The following is a 21,691-nucleotide window of genomic DNA, read 5'->3' on the forward strand; positions in this document are numbered from 1 at the left end:
TAAGTGTTGTTTGTATATCCCAACACAGTATCAATGTGCTAACCCTGTGTTATGTACTCTGTGGGGAGTGTTTCTTGTCTAAATGTAATTATAATCACATGCCCTGTGTTGGTGCATTGGTAGACTGTGAACTGTGACTGGCCTGAATGTCAAACACTCAAACAAAGACAGGGTTTGTTGTGCTGTGCTGTTTCTACAACTCAGCCTCATGGCACATTCCCACTAGTGTCAAATAGGGTTAGGCTGTCAGTCACCAATCACTCACCTTACATAACTGAGTGATAGATACCGTACAGTAGTTTTAAACTTTTCTATGTGTGGTTATCAAAAGATATTATGGCTGACTGGATACAGATTGTAAAGCTACATTATCTACATTTGGTTATTCAGTCTATGGACTGTGCTGTGGGTTTTGTACATTGTGTTGTGATTCACTTGCTCTAATCATAAAAGAAATAAGTCAGAGATTTCAACTGGAACGCCCCTTAACAATCCCACCAACCTCAACATAAGAATTCAAGATGGCTGCTACTCTCATCAACAGCAGCGAACACTCTAATTTTACTTACTTACTTAATATTCGTTTCACATTAAATCAGTCATACACACAGTACTGTTCAGTTTTTATCTGTCGACATGTTGCTACGCTGTTTGTATGAGCAAAACACCATGTGGAGCGTTGTTATCAACTGGTATTGCTAACAATGGCTGGCAATGACAGGCTAGTCTGAGATATGTTTAAACGGTTCACGTTCATGGCTTAATGTTTCTTTTGTCTCAAAGAGTTAAATTTGAATGCTGTTTAAGGATCGTTCTAGTGTTCACATTAAAATCTAATGTTAACAACTGTGTTGTTAATAATGGCTAGTATCGTAATGGTGGCTAGTCCAGGATACGTTTGAAACAGTTTACGTTCATGGCTCATGGCTCAACATTTAAATTTGAACAGCTTATTAAGAACGCTCTAACATGTTTGCATTAAAATCTAATGTTAACATCTGTGGTGTCCTTCAGGTGGAGTGCAGATGTGCTTCGAACTAGTCTATTCTCTGAAAGAGCCACTATGAAGGCTCCGTTAGTGTCCACATTTTTCTGACTCGATGCACTTCTGGAATGCGGTCAACTTGTGAGTTACGTCACTCCCAGTTCCGACCTGCGACTTCTGCTGTAAATGGAACATAGCATTAGTATGCTAACATACTAAGCTAAGATGGTGACATGGTGAACATTAACTCCTTAAGCATCAGCATGTTAGTGGTTGTTGAGATATTTCAGTCTGGACTGAACACACAGACCAACCAACAATGCCATCCCTATGGCCACACTGCCTGATACTGCTATGTGTTTTTGCCTTAAAACTTAAATGTGCTTAGTCAAATGTTACTTAAATAAAACTCTTTCCATAGTACTATAAATAAATTACCCACTGACAACAGAGACTGTGTACGGATCATTGTGCAGACTTTACAGCTGGCTGTTGTGTACTACTTCATGGGCTAAAGTCCAGGCCGCTAAACAACCCTAACTGAGGCTGAGCTCAACAGTAATTTAATGGAGCAGTTTTCCTGTTTTCCTCAGGGGCTAATTCATGCCAGGTTCAACATCAATCACTCTTAATCACCTACTAGACAATCTCGTAGCCATGTCTTTTTGACTTTTATGTTGAGACTAAAGCCTTGACAGAGGAACAATGGTTTATGAATTAAGACTTTTACAGTATTTGTATGTTTGCTTGAAATTCTCGATAAGGACTACAGACGTGTAAAACAATAAAACAATATACAATGCAGCATTATTGCTCCAAACAAATGCAAGACTGTCACTTTAGCTTAAAACTGAAACCATACAAGTCCAAGTCAAGAGTCAAAATTAGCCTGACCATGAAACAAGTGCAAGACAACGCCCCACCCCCCAAAAAACCAGGACACAATATTTCTGTTATAACAGGATACAACAATACAAAACAAACAAGACATTCAGTGCAGTTGGAGATTTTCAGAGGTTAAGTAAATTTGTGAATTCAGTAACTATGTTCTCAACATTTTCGATCTTCCAACCAGCCTCTCTTGAACTCAGCTTTGTGTTAATAATCAGTAACTTACCAGAGGTGGGATGTATGTTCTTCTAGGAACTCCCCAAAAACATTTAATGTATCTATTCTAGACACAGCAAACAGACTTTACACATGTGAAACATTATGGATTCTGCTTTTACTTCCCCCGCCAACCTGTTACTCCAAACTACAATGGGGACAAGCTCATCGACAGTCTCTTCTCTGAATAACAAGCTCTAGTAAGAAAAGTTTACAATAAGCATATCTCAAATACTGAGACACTACAGTCTTCATGGCTCATAAATACTGCTTTCTACCTTCTAGTATAGAGGTTCCCTTATACTTGAATGTGTATGTGTATGTATCTGTCTCTGTTGTTGTAGGAGAGTAGTATCTGGAGGATGTGTGTAGCCACAGGGCCTGCTGAGGAGGTGTGTGGACCACAAATGGCTGATAACAGTGTCCAGACGGAGGACAAAGACACTAATGTGGAGCCAGGGAGGAATGGAGGGAACCCACACAGGTGACAATACCACAACTATAAGTACTTTATTTCTTAAGAATGTGCTGGAAAAACATTCCACTTGGTGTGACCATGCAACCTGTATCTAGATATATAATGTGGACTAGGTAAAAGCTTGTTAGTGCAGTTGTGGATGCATATAATCAAAATGGACAAACCACATCTAAAAGGTTAAAGGTCTGGGAGTTGGTATAAATGACATCTGTACAGTTTTTTCACATTCTTAAAAAAACTTCACCCAGCAAGATGAAAGGTTGTCTAAGATGAGAGACGTGATTGATGGGGTCAGGTGAGCTACTACAAGAGCTGCCAAGGACCAACAGCAACAGGAAACAGTGATTTAAATCCTGCATGATGCATCACAACTGATTTAACTGTGAAAGACTCATGTTCCTTCTACTGAAACCTGCTTCCACAGAGCTGAACTTAAAGGTGCCCCATGGAGCTGTCTTGTAAACAAAGCAAGGTCATATTCACTACTCTGGTTATACAATGTTTTATTTGAATGAGTCATGCTGTAAGGATTTCTGCTCGAAGCCTTTCGGACCTTCTTGGTTTTCAGCTCATCTCTGTGTGTTTTCTCCACAGAGGCTGCAGCTTCCTGAGCCCAGACAAGCTGGCACCCTTTAACGGACAGTTTCTAAATGGCAGTAGTTGGATGGAGGGGGAGGGAATGAGGAGTGTCCACATTAAAACCTATAGTGAGGTAATAGCAACTGACACATGAAATAGACTCCGGTGCTGCATTAGTTCTTCATTTGATAATGTTTTAAGGCAACACTAAAACACAGTATCTCTGCATTTCTATATGTTGTTGATGAATTAAGAAGATCCGAAATATGCCCCACATGAATGCAGAGCATCCAGACTGTCGATGGCTGAAAGTAGGGCTGTGCGATTTGACAAAAATCTTCATCCATCCATCCATCCATTATCTATACTGCTTATCCATTAAGGGTCACGGGGGGGCTGGAGCCTATCCCAGCTGTCATTGGGCGAAAGACAGGGTACACCCTGTACAGATTGCCAGTCCAACAGCATAATCTGAAACGACAGACGTCATCCAATATATATCGTCATATCACACAGCCCTGGTTGAAAGTGACAGCATAGTTAAGGTAATCCTCTCCACACTAAACTATTTCTGTGTGGGCATGACATTTTTCTCATGCTGTGGTCAAGATTCCCAGTCCTCCCACATGTACACTCAGACACAAGGCTCTATGGAGTCCAGCCAGATAAACACATGAAGGAATTTAAAGAATCTGAAGTCAGAGGAAGACAATTCAGTTACATGTATATAATTTGAGGGCTCATGAAAAGATATTCCAGACAGGGACAGTCAAGGAATTTGATATTCTGACATCATTGACGAAGCAGGAACAAAGTCATGGAAAGTCAGGGAACTGTTATGTAATTGTACGGGTCCTTCTATCAGGCTCTCAATAAAATCTTAAAAATATATAATGCTATTGTCAGAAAGCAAATTTGGGTAGGTAATATGCCATTTTAGAGCCGAGGTGTTAGTTCTGAACCCAGTATGATGTGTTGTCACAGAATATTACAGGTTTTCTCAGGTTTCAGTGTTTTTTTTTAAACACCTTATCATCCTGCCAAGTTTTTTGAGTCACTTTTAAGAGGCTGTGGAAACCTGAACAGCAGTATGAACAGAGAAATGGAGAAAAAGAGCAGTAGGAAAGAATGTCTAACATGTGACGACTGGGCTCAGCTGATTCTGTTTTCAAAACTGTCTCTGTCTGATTTTTTTTTCCATAATGGCTCCCTTCAGTGATGAAACACCCACGCTTTAAGTCAGTGAATAATGTCACTTCTACATCAATATCTATAAAAAGTCCAAGTAAATCTTTAGCAGCAGAACCAATGAGTGTATTAAACTGCCCTGTTCCTCTGTCTATGAGTTTAACTTTTCATTTGTGACACAAAGTTGGAGTTATTTCCTCTCAGAGGTTACATAATGTCTCTAAAAACAGCTGGATAACTAATGTCAGTCTGATATACATACTGTATGTCCATGTAACATTGATCATGTCGTTACAATACAACTTGCTGATGGGAAACATTGGGCCCTTCATTGATCTAGATGTTACTTTGACACATACCACCCACCTAAACATTGTTGTAGACCAAACACACACCCCCATGGCAACAGGGGCCTCCCCCAGCAAGAGGACAAACCCACCACACCACAAAAACTGCTCACAAATGTCTTGAGGAACAAGACAAACAGCTCAAGGTGTTGACCTTGCCTCCAGACTCACTAGATACCAATCTGATCCAGCATCTGAGCACTGGGACAACCCAGATCCATGGAGGCTCCAAGCCATAAACCACAGGACCCGAACGGCCTGCTGCCAATGTCCCAGTGCCACTGCACACTTTCAGAGGTCCATGCCCTGACAGGTCAGAGCTGTTTTGGCGGCACAAGGGGAGACTACAGAATATTAAACAGGTCCCACAAATGCTGGATCAGACTAACATCTGCAGAGTTTGGAGGACAGGTCAACGCCTTGGGCTCTTTGTCTTGTTCCTCAAGACATTTCTGAGCAGTTTTTCTGGTGTGGTGGGGAGGACCCTGTTGCCATCAGGGGTGTGTTTGGTCTGTGTTACACTGATGTTGGACCACAATTTAAATGTTTCTCTTTGCTGGTGTGGTGTGCATTTTAGGACACTTCCACACGTGAGGACTCTCTCCATTCACACAGTCTGACCACGAGCCCCAGACACCCGGTTCTCATTTCCCCGTCTGATCCTCTATCATTACCTGGGTACACAGATGAAGAACTTCTAGGCAACAACAACCACCTCAAGGTAAAATAATCTTACACTGAAAGTGTACTGTGACCCGCTGTTATATTTACAAGTATGCCATTGTTTACGTTTTGTGTTTGTGTAGTTACCCATCCCAGAGGTGAATGAGGAGAAATGCTGGGAAACAGAAAAGACTGGGCAGAGCACACCAGGACAGACCACCAGCAACCGGACACGGTCCAATTCAACCAGTGTGTATCAAACAGGTTTCACTCTATAGTTAAAAATAAATATGCTATTTTATTTATTAATAGTAACTACTACAATTACGACTGTTGTGCCTACAGGAACAAAAGGAGGAGGCTGCTGCTCTGTTCAGACAGATAGAGCTGGAGCTTTTAGAGTCATGACAGATGATGTAAGGAGAGAGAGGGTGATGGGAAAATTGTTTCTAATATGTTTAGGGAGTAATATCGTTTTTGTACAGAGATGCCACAGGGGCTATGGGTAATGTGGTAGATTGTAGATAGTGCTGTACATTTGAAATGACATAAAAGGTATAACAGGTAGTTTAAAAACCTTCTGGTCAATTATGATTAAGAAAATGTGGACAAAAGCAGTACAAAATATAGATAAACATAATGTATGATAATTACAATATTCCTAAATCAATAATAAAGAGCTGTATGTTCAGTATTTCAATAAAAGATGCTAGAATTAGCAGAAACTATGGAATAATGGGAGTTCTTTTGCTGGTTCCACATGTTTCTCACTTGTCCACAGCTTTCTTTACCGCCAGTTGGTCCAATAATTTTTTGTGACAGGAAATGGGTGTGTACTTTGATGTACAAGCCAAAAACGGCTGCCTGACTGGCTGACTGTCCTGATAATATCTGCCGTGTGATATGTTGTTAGAATAAAATGCTCAAAGGGAATAAAAATGTCCTGATCTTATCGTCTTAATCAACATAAGTTTTATTGCGATCCCAGATTGAGATCCTTTTTATCACCCATCTCTGGGCAGGTATATTTTCTATCTGCTCTTTTGATCATGTGTTTTTGGGGAAGCCTATGATGTTGAAGGCTCTTTTGACAGTGCACTGCAGCTTTTTGTATTTATGAGTATCTGGGCTGCTCTACGAGACTGTCTGGTATGGTTGAGTTCTTTTTGATAGCATGCCATTATATCTGTTTTTTAAGTACTGCTTTTCTTTCTGTAGCTGTTTCAGCTCTGATGCAGCCACCATTTTCCTTTGTGTGTTATATTGTAGGAGGATAGTGTCCATCAAATTTATTTTTTAGAACAGATTTTTGCATCAGTATTCACCACTATACTCATTTACTTTTTCATTTCTATAGTTGTGGGCAGCTCCTCAATTCCCTTTGTGCGTTGCGTTATGAAAGAGTATCGTACATCAACAGCATCATTTGTTTTGTCACTTTTTTCACCACATACTCAAAACTTGATAAGAATTAATAATCTGGATTAGGGACAGTTATGCTGTCAGTGAGAGGTTGATTCATCTCTATGAAATCATACCACAGAACTGAGTCAACACACAACTAATGTAGTATTTTAGAGTTGTACAGCTGTTCCTGTGTTTCCTGTCTCATTCATTTTCTAATGATGTGTCTACAACCAGGTGTTCATCCGTACTGGATTGGGGATTTGGACAGCATCATCATGAAGACTCCAGAGCTATATACCAGTCATCCTCATGGGAACGGTGGTTTATATGGAAACAGGAAGTCTCTGTCCCAACAGCTGGAGTTTCCTCACACCATCACACAGGTATTCCATTTATCTGACCTGATAAATATATTAAAGACCACACCTGATGACCATGATATACGTATGCTCATTCAATCAAAGACAGAAAGGATAAATAGACTACATAAGACGACAGAAAAGGGACGTGGACAGTAAGGCTCGAAGAGGTCAGACCTCCAGCAAGCCACATTTTTCTGCAAGGTTTGCAAGGAAACAGACACAGCTAAAGTTGGAAACACAACCAGTATGTTTCACCACCTGAAGCAAAACCAATGATGCAAGCAGGGTTTTCAACAAGCGCATAGAGTGTCCAGCTGGGTGGCAGAAGTAGTCAGCTTGATTGCATTGTTAAACAACTCATTGTGTTACAATTCTTTCAGTGTTAATAGTTCAGGAGGTTTTTACCAGAACCTGAATTATCCTCAGAGGTCTCCTCCTCTCCAAAACAAACAGACCTTAAAATTAAAACAGGAAAAAAACACTAAATAAAGTATGTCAGTAAGGAGCTGTGGGCTGTTAGCTGAGCTGCTATCTGTGTTTCTCCGTGATGTTCTTGGGTGAGCACAGGACAACAAGAGCGACTGTTTGCTCTGCTCGATTCCTTGAGACCCAAACATCTGATGACAAAAATTCTTTATGTGCTTTAAAAAGTGACTGTGAAAAGACTTGAAACAGTGAGAAAGTAGTTGGCTGAAATGTTTGGTTCAGGTAAAACACACAGAAAAACTTCAGTGTTGGAACTGAAAAGCAGTGTGTCTCCAATGAGGAAGCTCCTGATCTGGCTATCTGACAGGAGAAGTTTGGCTCTTGGCATTTTTTATTTTTTTTTTAATGAAAACAAAAAAGTAAAAGGCACTAGTATCCAAAAATATGTAACGATACCCACCCCTAGCCAGCAACAAAAGACAAGGGTTGTATTAGCATTTTAGACTTTAGATGGTGGTGTGCATGGTTGCAGCAGCTGTGCAGCTCAGTGTTGTTTTATGCTGCACCTGGGAATGTAAACCCAGTAAACACTTGTAAAAATCTCACAAAATATTGCTGCTGGTAGTTTGATCATGTCAGAAACAAAATGTTACTGGTAGCAAAGGACAGAATTAAATCATCACGCAACTCCCTGTGTGTTATTTGCCAGCCTGTGCACCGTCCCTCCCGCTCCCTCAGCTCTGCCCAGCTGGTTCACTCCTGCAGCAACGCGCAAGCCTTCATCATCTGTAATATTGTGCTGATGAAGGGCCACGGCAAGGTAGGAACCATACACCACTACTACAAGCACCACCACCTAAAACTGTTGCTTTTGTCACATTTTTTAATATCATACGTCTTCTATTCCTAAATACTCCAAGTTTCTTTTTTCTTTTTCCATGGGAATTAACAGCTTTCTAGTGTTGAAAAGTTGACACTTACTCAGTATTTACTCAAGTAACTGAGCAGTTTATAAATGGATTTTGGTCCAGATGTGCTGCAGCTGTTTTCCAGAGAAGTGGTCAAACAGCTCACTGGGAGAGGTCTCCCTAATGAATTTAAACCCTAGAAGGGTGAGAAAAGTGTCGTGTTGGAGGAGGATTTTCAACGATGTGGCAACCCAGAAGTTAATTATTGGTAAATGATTTAATAAACACCAATAAATCCTTAAATTACAGCCTATAAACCTTATAAATGGCTCCTTATAAATCAGATCAACTCTTTGTAACATAATTAACAGTTGCCACACTAACAGAGGTCTCTTCACACACTTCAGAATTTATGCTAGTAATATATATATATATATATATTTTATGCTGCTTACACAAGATGCTTCCTTTGTATTTCAACATTATAATTTGTATGTGGTGTAAATAGTACTTATAGTTTTTAGCTTAAGCTCCACTTGCTACTTTTTTCCAGAGCTTTTAATTGGAGGTTACTCAGTGCTAGTCTTAACAATTTAAATATCTTTACTGTGACTCTCAGGAACTCCATCAGCTACTACTTATTACTACTTGTCTTATCTCTGTAAGTAGTTTATGATCATGATTATATTGCTGCTGCTGCTGCTGCTGCTGCTGTTCTCAGGGTCTGGGCTTCAGTATCGTGGGCGGGAGGGACAGCATGTATGGACCAATGGGGATCTATGTCAAGACTATTTTTCCTGGAGGAGCAGCAGCTGCTGATGGACGACTGCAGGAGGGTGAGGAGAAAGTTTTAACCTTACTAACAGGGTGTTTTTCCATAACTGTCAGCCTGCTGCTCTCTGTCACAGTCTGTCTGTCTGTCTTACAGAGAGTACATATATTTAAAAAAGGATGGAAATTTGAGTAGATGTATAGCCTTTAATGCTCTCAGGTTGTCTGTGTCTGCACAGGTGATGAGATCCTGGAGCTGAATGGAGAGTCTCTACATGGTCTGACTCACGATGAAGCCCTGCACAAGTTCAAAGTGAGGAAACTCCATGTTCAGGGTTTTTATGATCAAAACAAAGCAGAGGTGAATAAAGGATAGGACTCCAGAGCACAGATGCTACAATATAAGAGGAAATATAAAACACCCATTGGTTTATCCTTTATCCTTTTTTTTTGGATCAAGCAGAGATTAAGTGGTAGATTTTTCATTTATTGATAATGAGTCTTGGAGTCAAATTAACTAGGAAAGGAGAAGTTTCAACTATTCGCTCAGGTCTGAGTCAGGTGTGATTGTATGGTAATTCTGCTGTCCACGTGTTTTTGTCCTGTCTTTATTAACTGTTGCCATGAGCATTTTCATAACTTGAAAATACCACATTAGCACAGGTCGTAAATAGAAATTCTGATCATACTCTATCCACTCAAACTTAAGGGAAAACATTTTAGATATGAGCTTTGTTTGCCTGAAAGCCATTAAATTTGGCAGGTGCACAGTGCAATTTTCACTTATCTCAAAGATCTGCATGTCCACATATTAAAATTCTTAAAACAAGGTCAAATCACTTGAATTAAAACTAGTGCTATTCTTGTTTCTACATAACAAAACCTCACACACTCAATGCACACACAATCCTCTATTAGGGACAAAAAAGGACATGAGTATAAAAGAAACATAAATAAATAAATGCAAAATAAATACAATATGTCATGTAAAACGCTATTTCAATGTTTATGCATTCTACAATTATTTAAGTAGTTAGATGTATAAGTAAATAAAGAAATAATGTAGAAATAGCATTTTAAACTATCAAATATATTTATTTTGCACTTACTACTTATGTCGTTTTTTGTCCCTCATAATCTCAGTTATGGCAGTATTGATCAGTGTGTCCTTAACCAACAACAAAAACAACCAAACAACAAACCAAAAATACAACACTGCTATTGCTTTGTTTTAGTAAAAGCATACAGCACCGATTTAAATGTCTTTTTGCAGCAAATCAAAAAGGGTCTGCTGACTCTGGTGGTGAGGACCAGCCTACGGGTGGGGGCCCTGTGTGGTCAGGCGCAGGTGGCTCAGCTGTGCAGGTCGCGCTCCCTCAGCTCCACCACAGGCATGGCCAGGGTCAGCGCTGACATGGGAGACTACAACTACCTGAGCAACACCTGCGGTAACACCCTGAGCGTCCCGGGTCAGCCTGCTAAACCGAGAGATCGCGTCATGATGGAGATCGTCCTGCAGAAAGGTCAGGTCAGCCTCAAGAGGACAGTACAGACGCCATAGGTGCTGATTTTAGCGGTCGATTAATCATTGAAGTTCGGAGCTCTTTGGTATTTGGTATATATCAGTTTGAAACCATTGATATTCGAAAACAGCAGCAAAAACACCGCCACCCCTTCGGGTGCTCCTTAAGAAGCTCCGTACCCCTCACCATGGAAACCGACTCTGGTTTTTGGCCAAGGAGGAAAATGGCGGAATCGAATGTGTCCGCTTTATCACAGCTAAACCGAAACAAACGTAATTTAAAAATATCATTAAATGAATGATGTGCACACAAACACACTATCCGCGACACAACAAAGTAAAAACTACCATGAGTTAGTGGTTTAGATTGTCACAATACAACGAAGCTAACATGTGGAACAGACGAGACTTTCTCAGTGCTAGCACAGTAGCTGCAGACAGCGACCCTCACAACTCTCCTAGTCTAACAAACATTACACACGAGCAAACAGGACAAAACACTGACCTAGTGGCTCTGTGAAACACAGCAAACTAATGTTACCCACCTGTCGAGCAGAAACTGTAACCTCCGCGTCCGTTGTCAGGTCTCTCCGCACCAATGTTGAATGTTGTCCTTTCTTTTATATTTCTCTGTCCGTGTTTGTGTGTCATAATCCGGTCTTTGCTCTGTAGCGTTACATGCACCTGATATCGATTTCTTGCTCCTGTTGCCCACTGTATCACGGTTTTCCACAAATGCATACAACGTCGAGCTGGGTGACAGAGGAAGTAGGATTCCTTCAGTGTCCATGATTCAGGAGGTTTTTACTGGGAGCCGAATTATCCTCAGACGTCCCATCCTCTCCAAACCAAACAGTTCCGATAATTATAACCGGAAAAACACAAAATAAAGTAGTTTCACGTTAAAAATCTGTATTTTCCGGTACTTTTCGGCGGATACGCGACATCAGTAAGGCGCTGCGAGCTGTTAGCTGAGCTGCCGCTAACGTTAGCTTAGTTTGTTTTTAGTTTAGGATTCCTACAGTGTTAAACGTTCAGGAGGTTTTTATTGGGAGCCGAATTATCCACACAGCTCTCCTCCTCTCCAAAACAAACGGACCAAGTAATTAAAATCCGTGAAAACACTGAAGAAAGCAGTTTCACGTTGAAAATCGATGTTTCCCCGTGAAGCTCTTGGGCGGGCACACGACGTCAAAAGGGGCGGTCTGCTCAGCTTGCTTGAAATCCAGATGATCGGATGACAAAAATTTAAATAAAAGTCCATTAAATTATATTTGTGAACCCTAATTTTAAGACATCACTTAAGGCTTTGGTCACTTATTTGTCATTATTTGTTTTTCATAATTATGGACTAAGTGACTGATCAATTCATAATGAAAGCATGTTTTAGTTGTCTGAAGGACTATTGGTACCTGATGTCCAGGGCTCTGTGGTTGGCAGGGGTGCAACTGCTAAATATCTTAAAACTTTATTTACAGAGGCTGGTGTTGGTTTGGGTATCGGACTGTGCTGTGTTCCATCCGGTGACGGATGCCCTGGGATCTACATCCACACCCTGTCTCCTGGATCAGTAGCACATATGGATGGTAGACTCCGGTAAGGACAAATGACTACAGCAACTACAGAAAGAAAGAGAGTTTTCCAACACCTTTTCCTGAACTCTTCTTAATTACCCTCAGGTGTGGAGATGAGATAATGGAGATCAATGACACTGTGGTGTACAACATGGCACTGAATGACGTCTACACAGTCCTGAGCCAGTGCACGCCAGGTCCAGTCCACATCATCATCAGTCGCCACCCCGACCCTAAAGTATGCAACGCCTCCACCTCATTTATTTTAACCACTGTAGTTTTATGGGCTTACAGGGTAAAGCCTGTGCTGGCTCAGTGTTAATGTTGCCTCATGGGTTCAGATGTGGGCCTCTCTCCACTCTGGCTTTCAGTTTGGTGTTCTGGCTTCCTCCCTCACTACAAACTCCAACAGGTTTGGCTCTGACTTGCCTGTGTGTAAATGTGTGTGTGTGAGCTGTTTTCTTTATTTCCATAATCAATGATCAGATCATTGTTGTTCTTTGGACAACAATAAAGTTTCAACCATAAACTCTGATCCGGTTTTATTCCTCTGACACTTTTATCTTGATCTCGGCTGTAGAATGTGTTGACAGAGATTGCCGCCATCTTGTTTTTACACTGTTGAGTGCATTGTGATTTTGTTAACACTAGATTTTACAAAAAAGTGTCAGCTAATGAACAGATCTAAGTTTAGCTAAATAAAGTATAAGGTGCAGCAAACCCAAAATGTAACGTCCCTACATGAGGACACAGTGTCTCTGGAGATTAAAATGTTTGTGAGTTTCCCCTGAGCAGTAACACTTTTCATCATCCTGACTTGGGGTGTACACAACGCTGATATTTGTACTGTAATGTTGACATTTCATTGTGTGTCACAGGTATCAGAGCAGCAGCTAAATGATGCTATTGCTCTGGCAGTGGAAAACAGCAAACTCAGAAAGGATAAAAGCCAATGGAGTATTGATGGTAATGTATTCATTAGTTAATTTTTCTTATTCAGGGTCACAGCTGCAACCTCCAGTTCTCCCCATGTTTGTCTCGATGAGGGTTGGCAAGGAACACAAAATTTCTGGTACATTTCTTGGAAACTTAAGCAGGGAAATTTTGGAAATATTCCAAGTTGGAATTAATAGGAATTAACTGGATATTTTGGGGTAATTTATACAAACTCTATCATTTTGTTTCATTATAAGAAGACATGCATCCAAATTAATACAATTTTTTTTGCAAATTGCAACCCTAGTCTTGACTTAGATAAGTTCATTATGATGATAGGTACTGTTTTGTGAAAGCATGAGTATTTTAAAGTCTCCATTCACAAAAATCCTCTAGTTTATGTAATTGTTTTATAATTTTTTAAAAATGTCTTTTTCTGTCCCAGGACTTCGCAGACCAGAGTCTTGCTCTCACAGTCGGCAGAGATGCGAGCACTGTCTAGAGAGGAGTTTCAGTCAGCTCACAGTCCGACGAGCACAGAAAACCATGACACGCTCCTGCAGCGACAACACCAACAGCCACCACCACCACAACCGCTGCCTCACCATCCACAGCCTCCACAACGCACACCATAACCCATCAATCCGCGTCCACAGCCTCGATGCACCAAAGGTAGAACGTACCACAGGTTTTATAGAGGTAGAAGTTATCTTTCTTGATGTGTGGTGGTTTCTCTTACCTGATCTTGCCTTTTATCGTTCCCTTTCCTTAAGTCTATGACGGACACATGGTCTGACAACAGACTATCAGCACCTGTGTATCCTGATGAAGACTACAACATCCCATACAACTCTCCTGCTGCCAACCTCTCCAGTCAGCAGGCCTTGGATCTGGCCTTCAGGGGCAACAAGGTACCACATCCATCTATCCATCCAGCCATCCATCCAAAACAGATGAAAGATTAAGCCAGGAAACTAAAACATCCTGAGACCCACAAAATGAGTTTTTAAGTCTTTGATACAAAGTTTCCGGTTCAGCGTTATGACGATCTGGACCCTGTCCCAGTATCCACTGGGCAGGAGGCAGGATACAGCAGGAACAAGTTGACGATAGATAGGTAGTAAGGTAGGTGGTTACATAGGTGGGTAGGTAGTTAGATAGGTAGTTACTTAGCTAGGTAGGTAGGTAGGTATTAAGGTGGGTAAGTAGTTAGGTAGGAGGGGTGGTAGTTAGGTAGTTAGCCAAGTATGTAGGTTGGTAGGATGTTAGTTAGTTAGGTAAGTAAGTAGTTATGTAGGTAGTTAGCTAGCTAAGTAGGTAGTTACATAGGTAGTTGAGTAGGTAAGTAGATAGGTAGTTACTTAGGTAGGTAGTTTGGTTGGTAGGTAGCTATGTAGGTAAGTAGGTAGGTAGTTAACTAGAGGTTAGAACTGAGCATCAACAGAAGAGTTATGACAATGTTTCATCAGTTACATGTAGTAAATCATCATCCATTGGCCCTGTCTTTGTTTATGTGTCTTCAGAGCTGACTGCATACAGCAGCTAAATAAAGTGCAATGTTCTTCTAGATTCTTTTGACACACATGGTTCACATGGTTTACCCCAGTTCATACAAAGATCTATCAGACATATGACTTTCATTAAGACAATAAACCATTCACTTCTAATTATAACCCTCAAGGTTCCACCGGTCCCATGAGTCTTGGGACATGTGCCAGTAAACGTGATTATAGTACTATTGGTCTTGTGCATTCTCTGTAAACTGTAGTGATAACATCTGTGAGGGAGATTGTTGAGAAGATGGTTGAATCAGTCTGTCAGGAAGTAATCACACCACATTCAGAGTCACTTCAATCAGCATTTTGTCTCTTTGATCATTTGGTAAAACAGTAAATACAGTTTTAGATTTTGTGCTCTTGCCTCACAGTGTAAATATCTTCAGTCCAACTGCAGGGTGCGTGCCACTCCACGTCGGTACTGCTGGCCTCAGGATGTGACCAGTGAGGAGGGTTATAATGGAGACTCCAGTGGCTCCAGTAGAGGATCCCCAGTTAGAGACGATGGACTGGAGCCCTCATCACAAGTTAGCTGCCAGGTACCGCACTTGAGATACAGCAACAGAAGTGATGGTTATAGATAAAGTAGCTGTAAAAATGTTTAATTTCTGCACACATTTTATAAAAGCTTTTATTTTTCTCTGATTATCTACTATTTCCCACAACTGGAGAGAGTATTAGTTGTTCATTTACCTTTGACTACACATGCATGACTGTGTATTTATTTTATAAATGTGGTATTGCAGCACAGTGGGACAGAAAAAGGGGAAAGACTTTTAAAAGATATCAACTAAGGCTGTCAGTCGATTAAAATAGTTAATCATGATTAACCCATTAGAGCCCAGACCCATTTCTCCTTTTAGGAAAATTATAAATTATGGGGGATATAAAACAGACTAAATGGACCACAATTAAAACATCTTGGAAGTTTTTATTTATTTTCTTGGGGACTTCACATCATCTGTTCTAAATGTACCTTAAAGGGATATTGTTGAAGTTTTTAATACTTTTATCAACATGGGAGTGGACAAATATGCTTGCTTTACGCGAAAGGATGTTTATTATTATTGCAACAATCCAAAGCAATGACAAATACTGTCATTACCCCCGCAGAATATTCTCTAGCCAGTGGTATTTGAGACTCGATGTACCCTGGTGATAACTCAAAAGCAAATAACTTTGGTCTTGTGGAGAGAAACTGAAACTGAACTTGCCATTCAAAAGACCCTTTTCTTTATCCATTTCTCAGTGAGGTTTGTTTCTGCTCGCCATCCACAACATTACTGCTGTGTCCTTTCCTGATTGTCCAAACAACACTGTGGATCGAGGGTCATAATCACAGAACATGCGGGCATTAATCACACATTTTAAAAAGGCATTAAAAGGAATTTGTGTTAACACGTTATTATCGTGTTAACACGTTATTATCGTGTTAACTTTGACAGCCCTAGTGAAAACCCAATGCAGAACCAGATTCTTAATAAGCACCCAACAGGTTTGTGTCAGACATCAGAGCCTTTCCCATTTTATTCCAAGATGAGGAATATCTGTGTCAGAAAAAAAGAACAAAAAAATCTCACTGTCTCAGAGATGCTGCTCAGGAAGCTAATTTGGTTTATCAAACTGTATCAAGGTTCAGTTCCCCTATTAGGTTGTATGTGTGTAACAAAAGCCGTCAATTTGACCTGCATCTCAGCTTGTGTTTTTCACTTCCACTCAGGACTGCTGTTTTCTCACTGCACTGTCTTTCTCAATACACTGGCTACGATATTAATCATGCTTCTTGCTCCTCTCCCTCCACTGCCTCCAGTTCTTCAGCAGTATATACAGAGCCTTACAAAAGATCCTGAGGTTACTCTTAAGGAATGTATGTGAAGTGACGTGGCTTTCAGTGTTTTGCTAGTGAAAGCATGCTACACACATTTGGCCTTTTTGGCTGTCAGTCCAATCACAGATGATACAGTTTGTGTTGGTGCTCATGGTAGCACCTGTTGGGTTTCTCTCTATAATATTGTCTTGGTCTTAATCTGTAAAGTGCCTTGATATAATGCATGTTTGGTGTTATGTAGCTAAAGTAAAATTATAAAAAGAGTTGACAGTCCAGTGTTGCATTGCTGTGATTTCCAATAGTCACAATTTTACAAACCCCTCATAAAGGATGCCTTCATACAAAGTATGAGGACTGCTGTATGCAACACTTTTGTTTTGTCTCCACTTTTCTGTTCTAGTTTTGTTCTTGTGTGTACCATCTATGGCCAAAAATATGTGGACATGAATCAATGAAATGTTAAACAATTAGGCATGGTTGTACAACCCTATCATTAGCCAAGAACATTGTGATTTTGCAAAACCCTTCTACTTGATTTCTTTCTTTCTTTCTTTTTTTTCTTTTTGCAACGTTCAGTGGCAAGATTTTTACAAGTCTGTCTTTCTACAATTTGTGCATAACAACTAAGATATGGTTAAAGTGGTTATGGGAAGACTGTGGTTACCTTTATTTAAAAAGAGGAACATTAACTGCAGACACAACAGTCATCATTGTTCTATATGTGGCTGTATTGTCTGAGAAATTTAAAAGAATTTTCTCCAAACATAACATCCCGGTGCATTTCAGACCCAGGCAGAAACTGGTTCATCACAAGCTGAACAATGTTGTGTAGCAGTGACAAGTTCTTGGATTTATACATAGGAGAGACCAAACAACCACTCCACAGGTGCATGGCACAACATAGGAGAGCCTGCTCATCAGGACAAGACTCAGCTGTACATCTACATCTAAAGGAGAAAGGACACTCTTCTGAGGATACTAATGTCCACATCTTGGACAGAGAGGACAGATGGTTTTGAGTAAAGGAGGCCATCTATGTCCAACTGTCAGCCACCTATGAGAAGTCTTGAGATCCTTACTCAGGTGGTTTAACCCTCATTCATACCTCGACCCATGTGATCCTGACAACACACATGATGGCAGGGTGGGTCAACGACTCTCAGGACCACCTTGAAGAGGTTCAATATGTGGGACCTTTCAGATGAGAGGTGAAACATCTCCAAGAAAACAAAAAGAAGTCCAGTCAACTCCAGCACTTAAGATCACCATGACCTGGATGACTGAAAACCACAGACACAGCATTAACAGCAGAACACTATGTTTGATCAGCTTACCTAACACCTCTCTACAGGCACACTACTGGCACTGAATTTATACTGTGTGCTGCTGAATCATCCAGTGTAAATTTAACTCCTAGTAAAACTGGGCTGCAATGTAATATTCAAGTGCACACATACTTTTGGCCATGTTGTGCAGGTGTAAATGACCTTAAATGAACCCTGGCCTTGAGGATTACAAATGCACAAGATGGTGCTCGAAACATCTGTTATGTTTTCCAATCATGCCTGTTTTGTATGCTTTAAGACGTAACTGTTTGTTTGCATGTCAGCATGCTAAGCGTTGTATGTTGTCTGCCAATAAGTGTCACATTTACTGACTGAATCAAACAGTGTGAAAGCAGTAGATGAATGTGGAGGAATGTCTGAGCGGAAGCAGGGTACATTATTGCACCTCTCTGTGGTTGCTGCTAAGAGAAGCTGTCGTGACACAATACTTCCTGTTTGTGTAGCAGGAAGGAGAACGAATAAGAGAACAGTCAGAGGGGAGCAGAGAAGATTTCACTCATCCAGATTCTGCAACCTGCACCGACGACAGACTACATATAGGTAGGAAACTAGTGCCGTTATCTTACATTTAAGCACCTGAATGCAACTTCATAGCAAGCTGATTAATCAGGCAGTTGTTTCAGCAATTATTTCAGTTGAAAGTAACTCAGGTTCCATTTCCTGTTTGAGGCTTTTATGCGTCAGTGAATAGATTTCAATGAGGATGTGATGATGGAGTTCAGCTGGGGCTGCAGCTACATTGACGGTCACTGGTTTTAGTTACACCAAGGCTGCTCTGAGCAACAGCTGTAAAATATAAGTTCAAGTTTACTATGATTTATTTCACTTTAAACCATCCTACATGAGTGTGGCATCACATTTAGACACCACACTCAACATGAGCAAATTTAAAAAAAGAATAAATTAGTATAAAAAATTATGGAATTTTACAATACAAATCTCAGAATGAGTTTTTCTCATAGTCTGAGCCACAAATGTCCACTTCAGTAGCACCAAACTTTCCAGTTTTATTCCTGTCTATGTTATGAAAGTTTTTATATATATATAAACTATAATATGATGGGTTATATGTTTTGGTGGCACAAGAAGGAACCTACACAGTATATCAATATTAGGCAGGTCCTATTGATGCTAGATCAGACATCTGGGGAGTTTGGAGGCCAGGTCAATACCTTGGGCTCTTTGTCGTGTTCCTCGAGACATTTCTGAGTATTTTTGTGGTGTGGTGGGAGCACTGTCCTGCTGGGGGAGGCCCCTGGTGCCATTGGGTGTGTGCTTGGTCTGCATCAATGTTTAGGTGGGTGGTTTGTGTCAAAGTAACATCCAGATGAATGAAGGACCCGAGGTTTCCCATCAGAACACTGTATTGTAACGAAATAACCAATATTAGACACTTGTCAGTGGTTTTAATGCTGTGGCTGATCAGTAACAAGTGACCTGCAAATCTCTGAAGCACATGACGACGTCTCAGACTCTCCTCTGTGTTGACAGGTGATTCATCATCAGTGCTCTGCTCACAGCCAAAGAGAGGAGCTCTGAGGAGACAGGCTCGGGTTGAACAACATAACCAAGAGCAGCTTCAGGATCCCTGGGTTCGCCTTTCAGACAGCTCCCCCGAAGAACTGCCTGAGATACACCACCAACACACTCCAGACAACAAACAGCCTGTTGTTAACGTCCACAGCAAGCCTGCCAATATGAGTGACGAAGAGAACGCCACCGAGATCAACGGCACAGCCACAGATGTGACTTCAGATCCTCAGCCCGACACGACTCCTGAAAACTCATCTGAAGCTCCTTCAGAATCAAAGAAAGGTCCTCCAGTGGCACCCAAGCCCATCTGGTTTCGCCAGAGTCTGAGGAAAATTAGAGACGAGCAGGACCAGAAGAAGCGAGTTAAGCCTGCAGAGCCGAGACCCGCGGTGGGTTTCAGAAGCTTTGGAGCCAGATCCGCTTCATCTGGAGCCAACCTGTCAATCAAACAAAAGATCCACTCGTTTGAGACTTTTTCAACTCCAGAAGATCCAGAGAAGGTGGGGAGCAGGAGGCCTGTGGCCCCGTCCACCTCCCTTCCTCTGATGGAGAAGGAGTCCAGGAGTCACCCTTCACCTTCACATGAGGACTGTGGGAACAGGAAGCATGAAATCCCCAAAGAGATCCAGTCAAACCAGTCTGCATCTGTTCAGGAGACAGACAACACCATCACTGCCATTACCTCCACCAGACCTGAGACGTGTGAAGATGATCCTCCCTCCATCCAGACCCCCGCAGATCCCCCAGCCTCCGACACCATCAGCAGCGATCTAGACTCTGAGATCAACGATTCTCATTCAGCTCCAGCCCACGACGACAACGTCTTACCATCCAAACAGGAGTCTGAACTAGAAAGAGCAGATCTCAGCGACCCTGTGACGTCTCCAAGATCCAATCAAGACGAAGGGGAAAGTCGTCCAGAGGGGACAGAGGAGGAAGGAGAACCAAGACAAGGAAATCTGCAGAGCACAACCATGAGTGCTGGTCCACCTGCAGACAGTAACTCCCGAGAGAGAGGCCTGGAGGGAGAGAGTTTAGGGAAAATTCTCGCTTCAGTAACCAGGTAATCTGTCACGTTAGGAGCTGTGGTTCTGACCCAAAAAAGCACCTTAAATTACACTTTGTTAGATACCCTAAATTAATTTCTCTGTTTGTAGATATTACCCACATTTCTGGAAATGACAGGGCGTAGTTAGTTTTCCTACTATTTTATCCTCCACATACGGACAAATCCACATCTGTACATTCTGTATATACATTAAACAGAACAGAAAGGGCATTTGTGGGAACATGGCAGCACTGCTATAACAAAGTCTGATGGGTCAGGAAAACATGAGTAATCAAACTACAACATCGGCTATGCCACTCTATCTGGAGGTAATAGTGAAAGAAGTATGTCTTAAATATATGTAATAATCCCTTATTGCACAGGAAAACTGTGTGTGCGCACCACTACAATAAAGGTTCCTACACTGTGTGATTTTTGAGCTGTTCCAGATGAAACTGTGAGAGAAATTACCTCATCCCAAAACATTAAACCTCACTGTGACAGGCGATTTAGAGCATCAGAGGTGTGTTAAATATGACATGAAATGACACAGAGTAACACAGGCCAACACAGTCTAATATCACACAGTGTACTTTAGCCTTTAGTAAACTGAAGCAGGAAGCAGGAAGTAGATCTGTACAGTGGACAGTTTTGGTAATAATTACAACAGTTACCTTCAGTTCTCTCCCAAGAAAGTTTGACTCAACCCAGGGAGGTTTGTGTCCAACCTACTGATCGAGTGCTCATGTTTCTTGACCCATTACTTAGAAACAAAAGTTATGCAAATAGGCTGAAAAAAAAAGCTGAGCAGTTTTCATAACACACTGCTTTTGATTCATTTTGTCTTTTTTCTTTGCATATTGAGTTAATAAACCCTGAATTTTGATGTTGTTGTATTTAAAAGCTTAAAATCTTATTCTGTTTTAACGTGTTGATTTTATTCTAGGTTTCACAAGCACTGATGCGCTCTCCACCCGGGTACTCCAGCCACGGTAACCAGCATGACCCCTCTGCAGATTTAACTAACCCTGAGGGGTCCGAACCTGCTGGGGACAGTACAGACAGAGGATTCTCCGTCAGGTAAGACTTTAACAGAGAGGTACGGGGAGCTGGTGCTTTATTATTCT

The 21,691-nt window shown here is 41.2% G+C and overlaps 1 protein-coding gene across 1 annotated transcript in view; it reads left to right on the top strand.

Moving 5' to 3' along the window:
• The window catches only part of il16 (interleukin 16), a 35,424-nt gene that overhangs the window by 7,645 nt on the left and 6,088 nt on the right, over positions 1-21,691 (top strand). Inside the window, 19 exon segments of the mRNA XM_018692834.2 lie at positions 2,437-2,576; positions 3,165-3,282; positions 5,262-5,405; positions 5,491-5,596; positions 6,989-7,137; positions 8,252-8,362; positions 9,172-9,286; positions 9,461-9,534; positions 10,495-10,744; positions 12,222-12,339; positions 12,423-12,555; positions 13,196-13,283; positions 13,699-13,925; positions 14,027-14,164; positions 15,196-15,348; positions 18,427-18,523; positions 19,475-20,563; positions 20,566-20,579; positions 21,511-21,644. Of these exon segments, the coding sequence (XP_018548350.1) occupies positions 2,437-2,576; positions 3,165-3,282; positions 5,262-5,405; positions 5,491-5,596; positions 6,989-7,137; positions 8,252-8,362; positions 9,172-9,286; positions 9,461-9,534; positions 10,495-10,744; positions 12,222-12,339; positions 12,423-12,555; positions 13,196-13,283; positions 13,699-13,925; positions 14,027-14,164; positions 15,196-15,348; positions 18,427-18,523; positions 19,475-20,563; positions 20,566-20,579; positions 21,511-21,644 (3,398 nt within the window).

Source organism: Lates calcarifer, linkage group LG2 (assembly GCF_001640805.2).
Source record: "Lates calcarifer isolate ASB-BC8 linkage group LG2, TLL_Latcal_v3, whole genome shotgun sequence".
In the NCBI taxonomy this organism is placed as follows: Eukaryota; Metazoa; Chordata; class Actinopteri; family Centropomidae; genus Lates; species Lates calcarifer.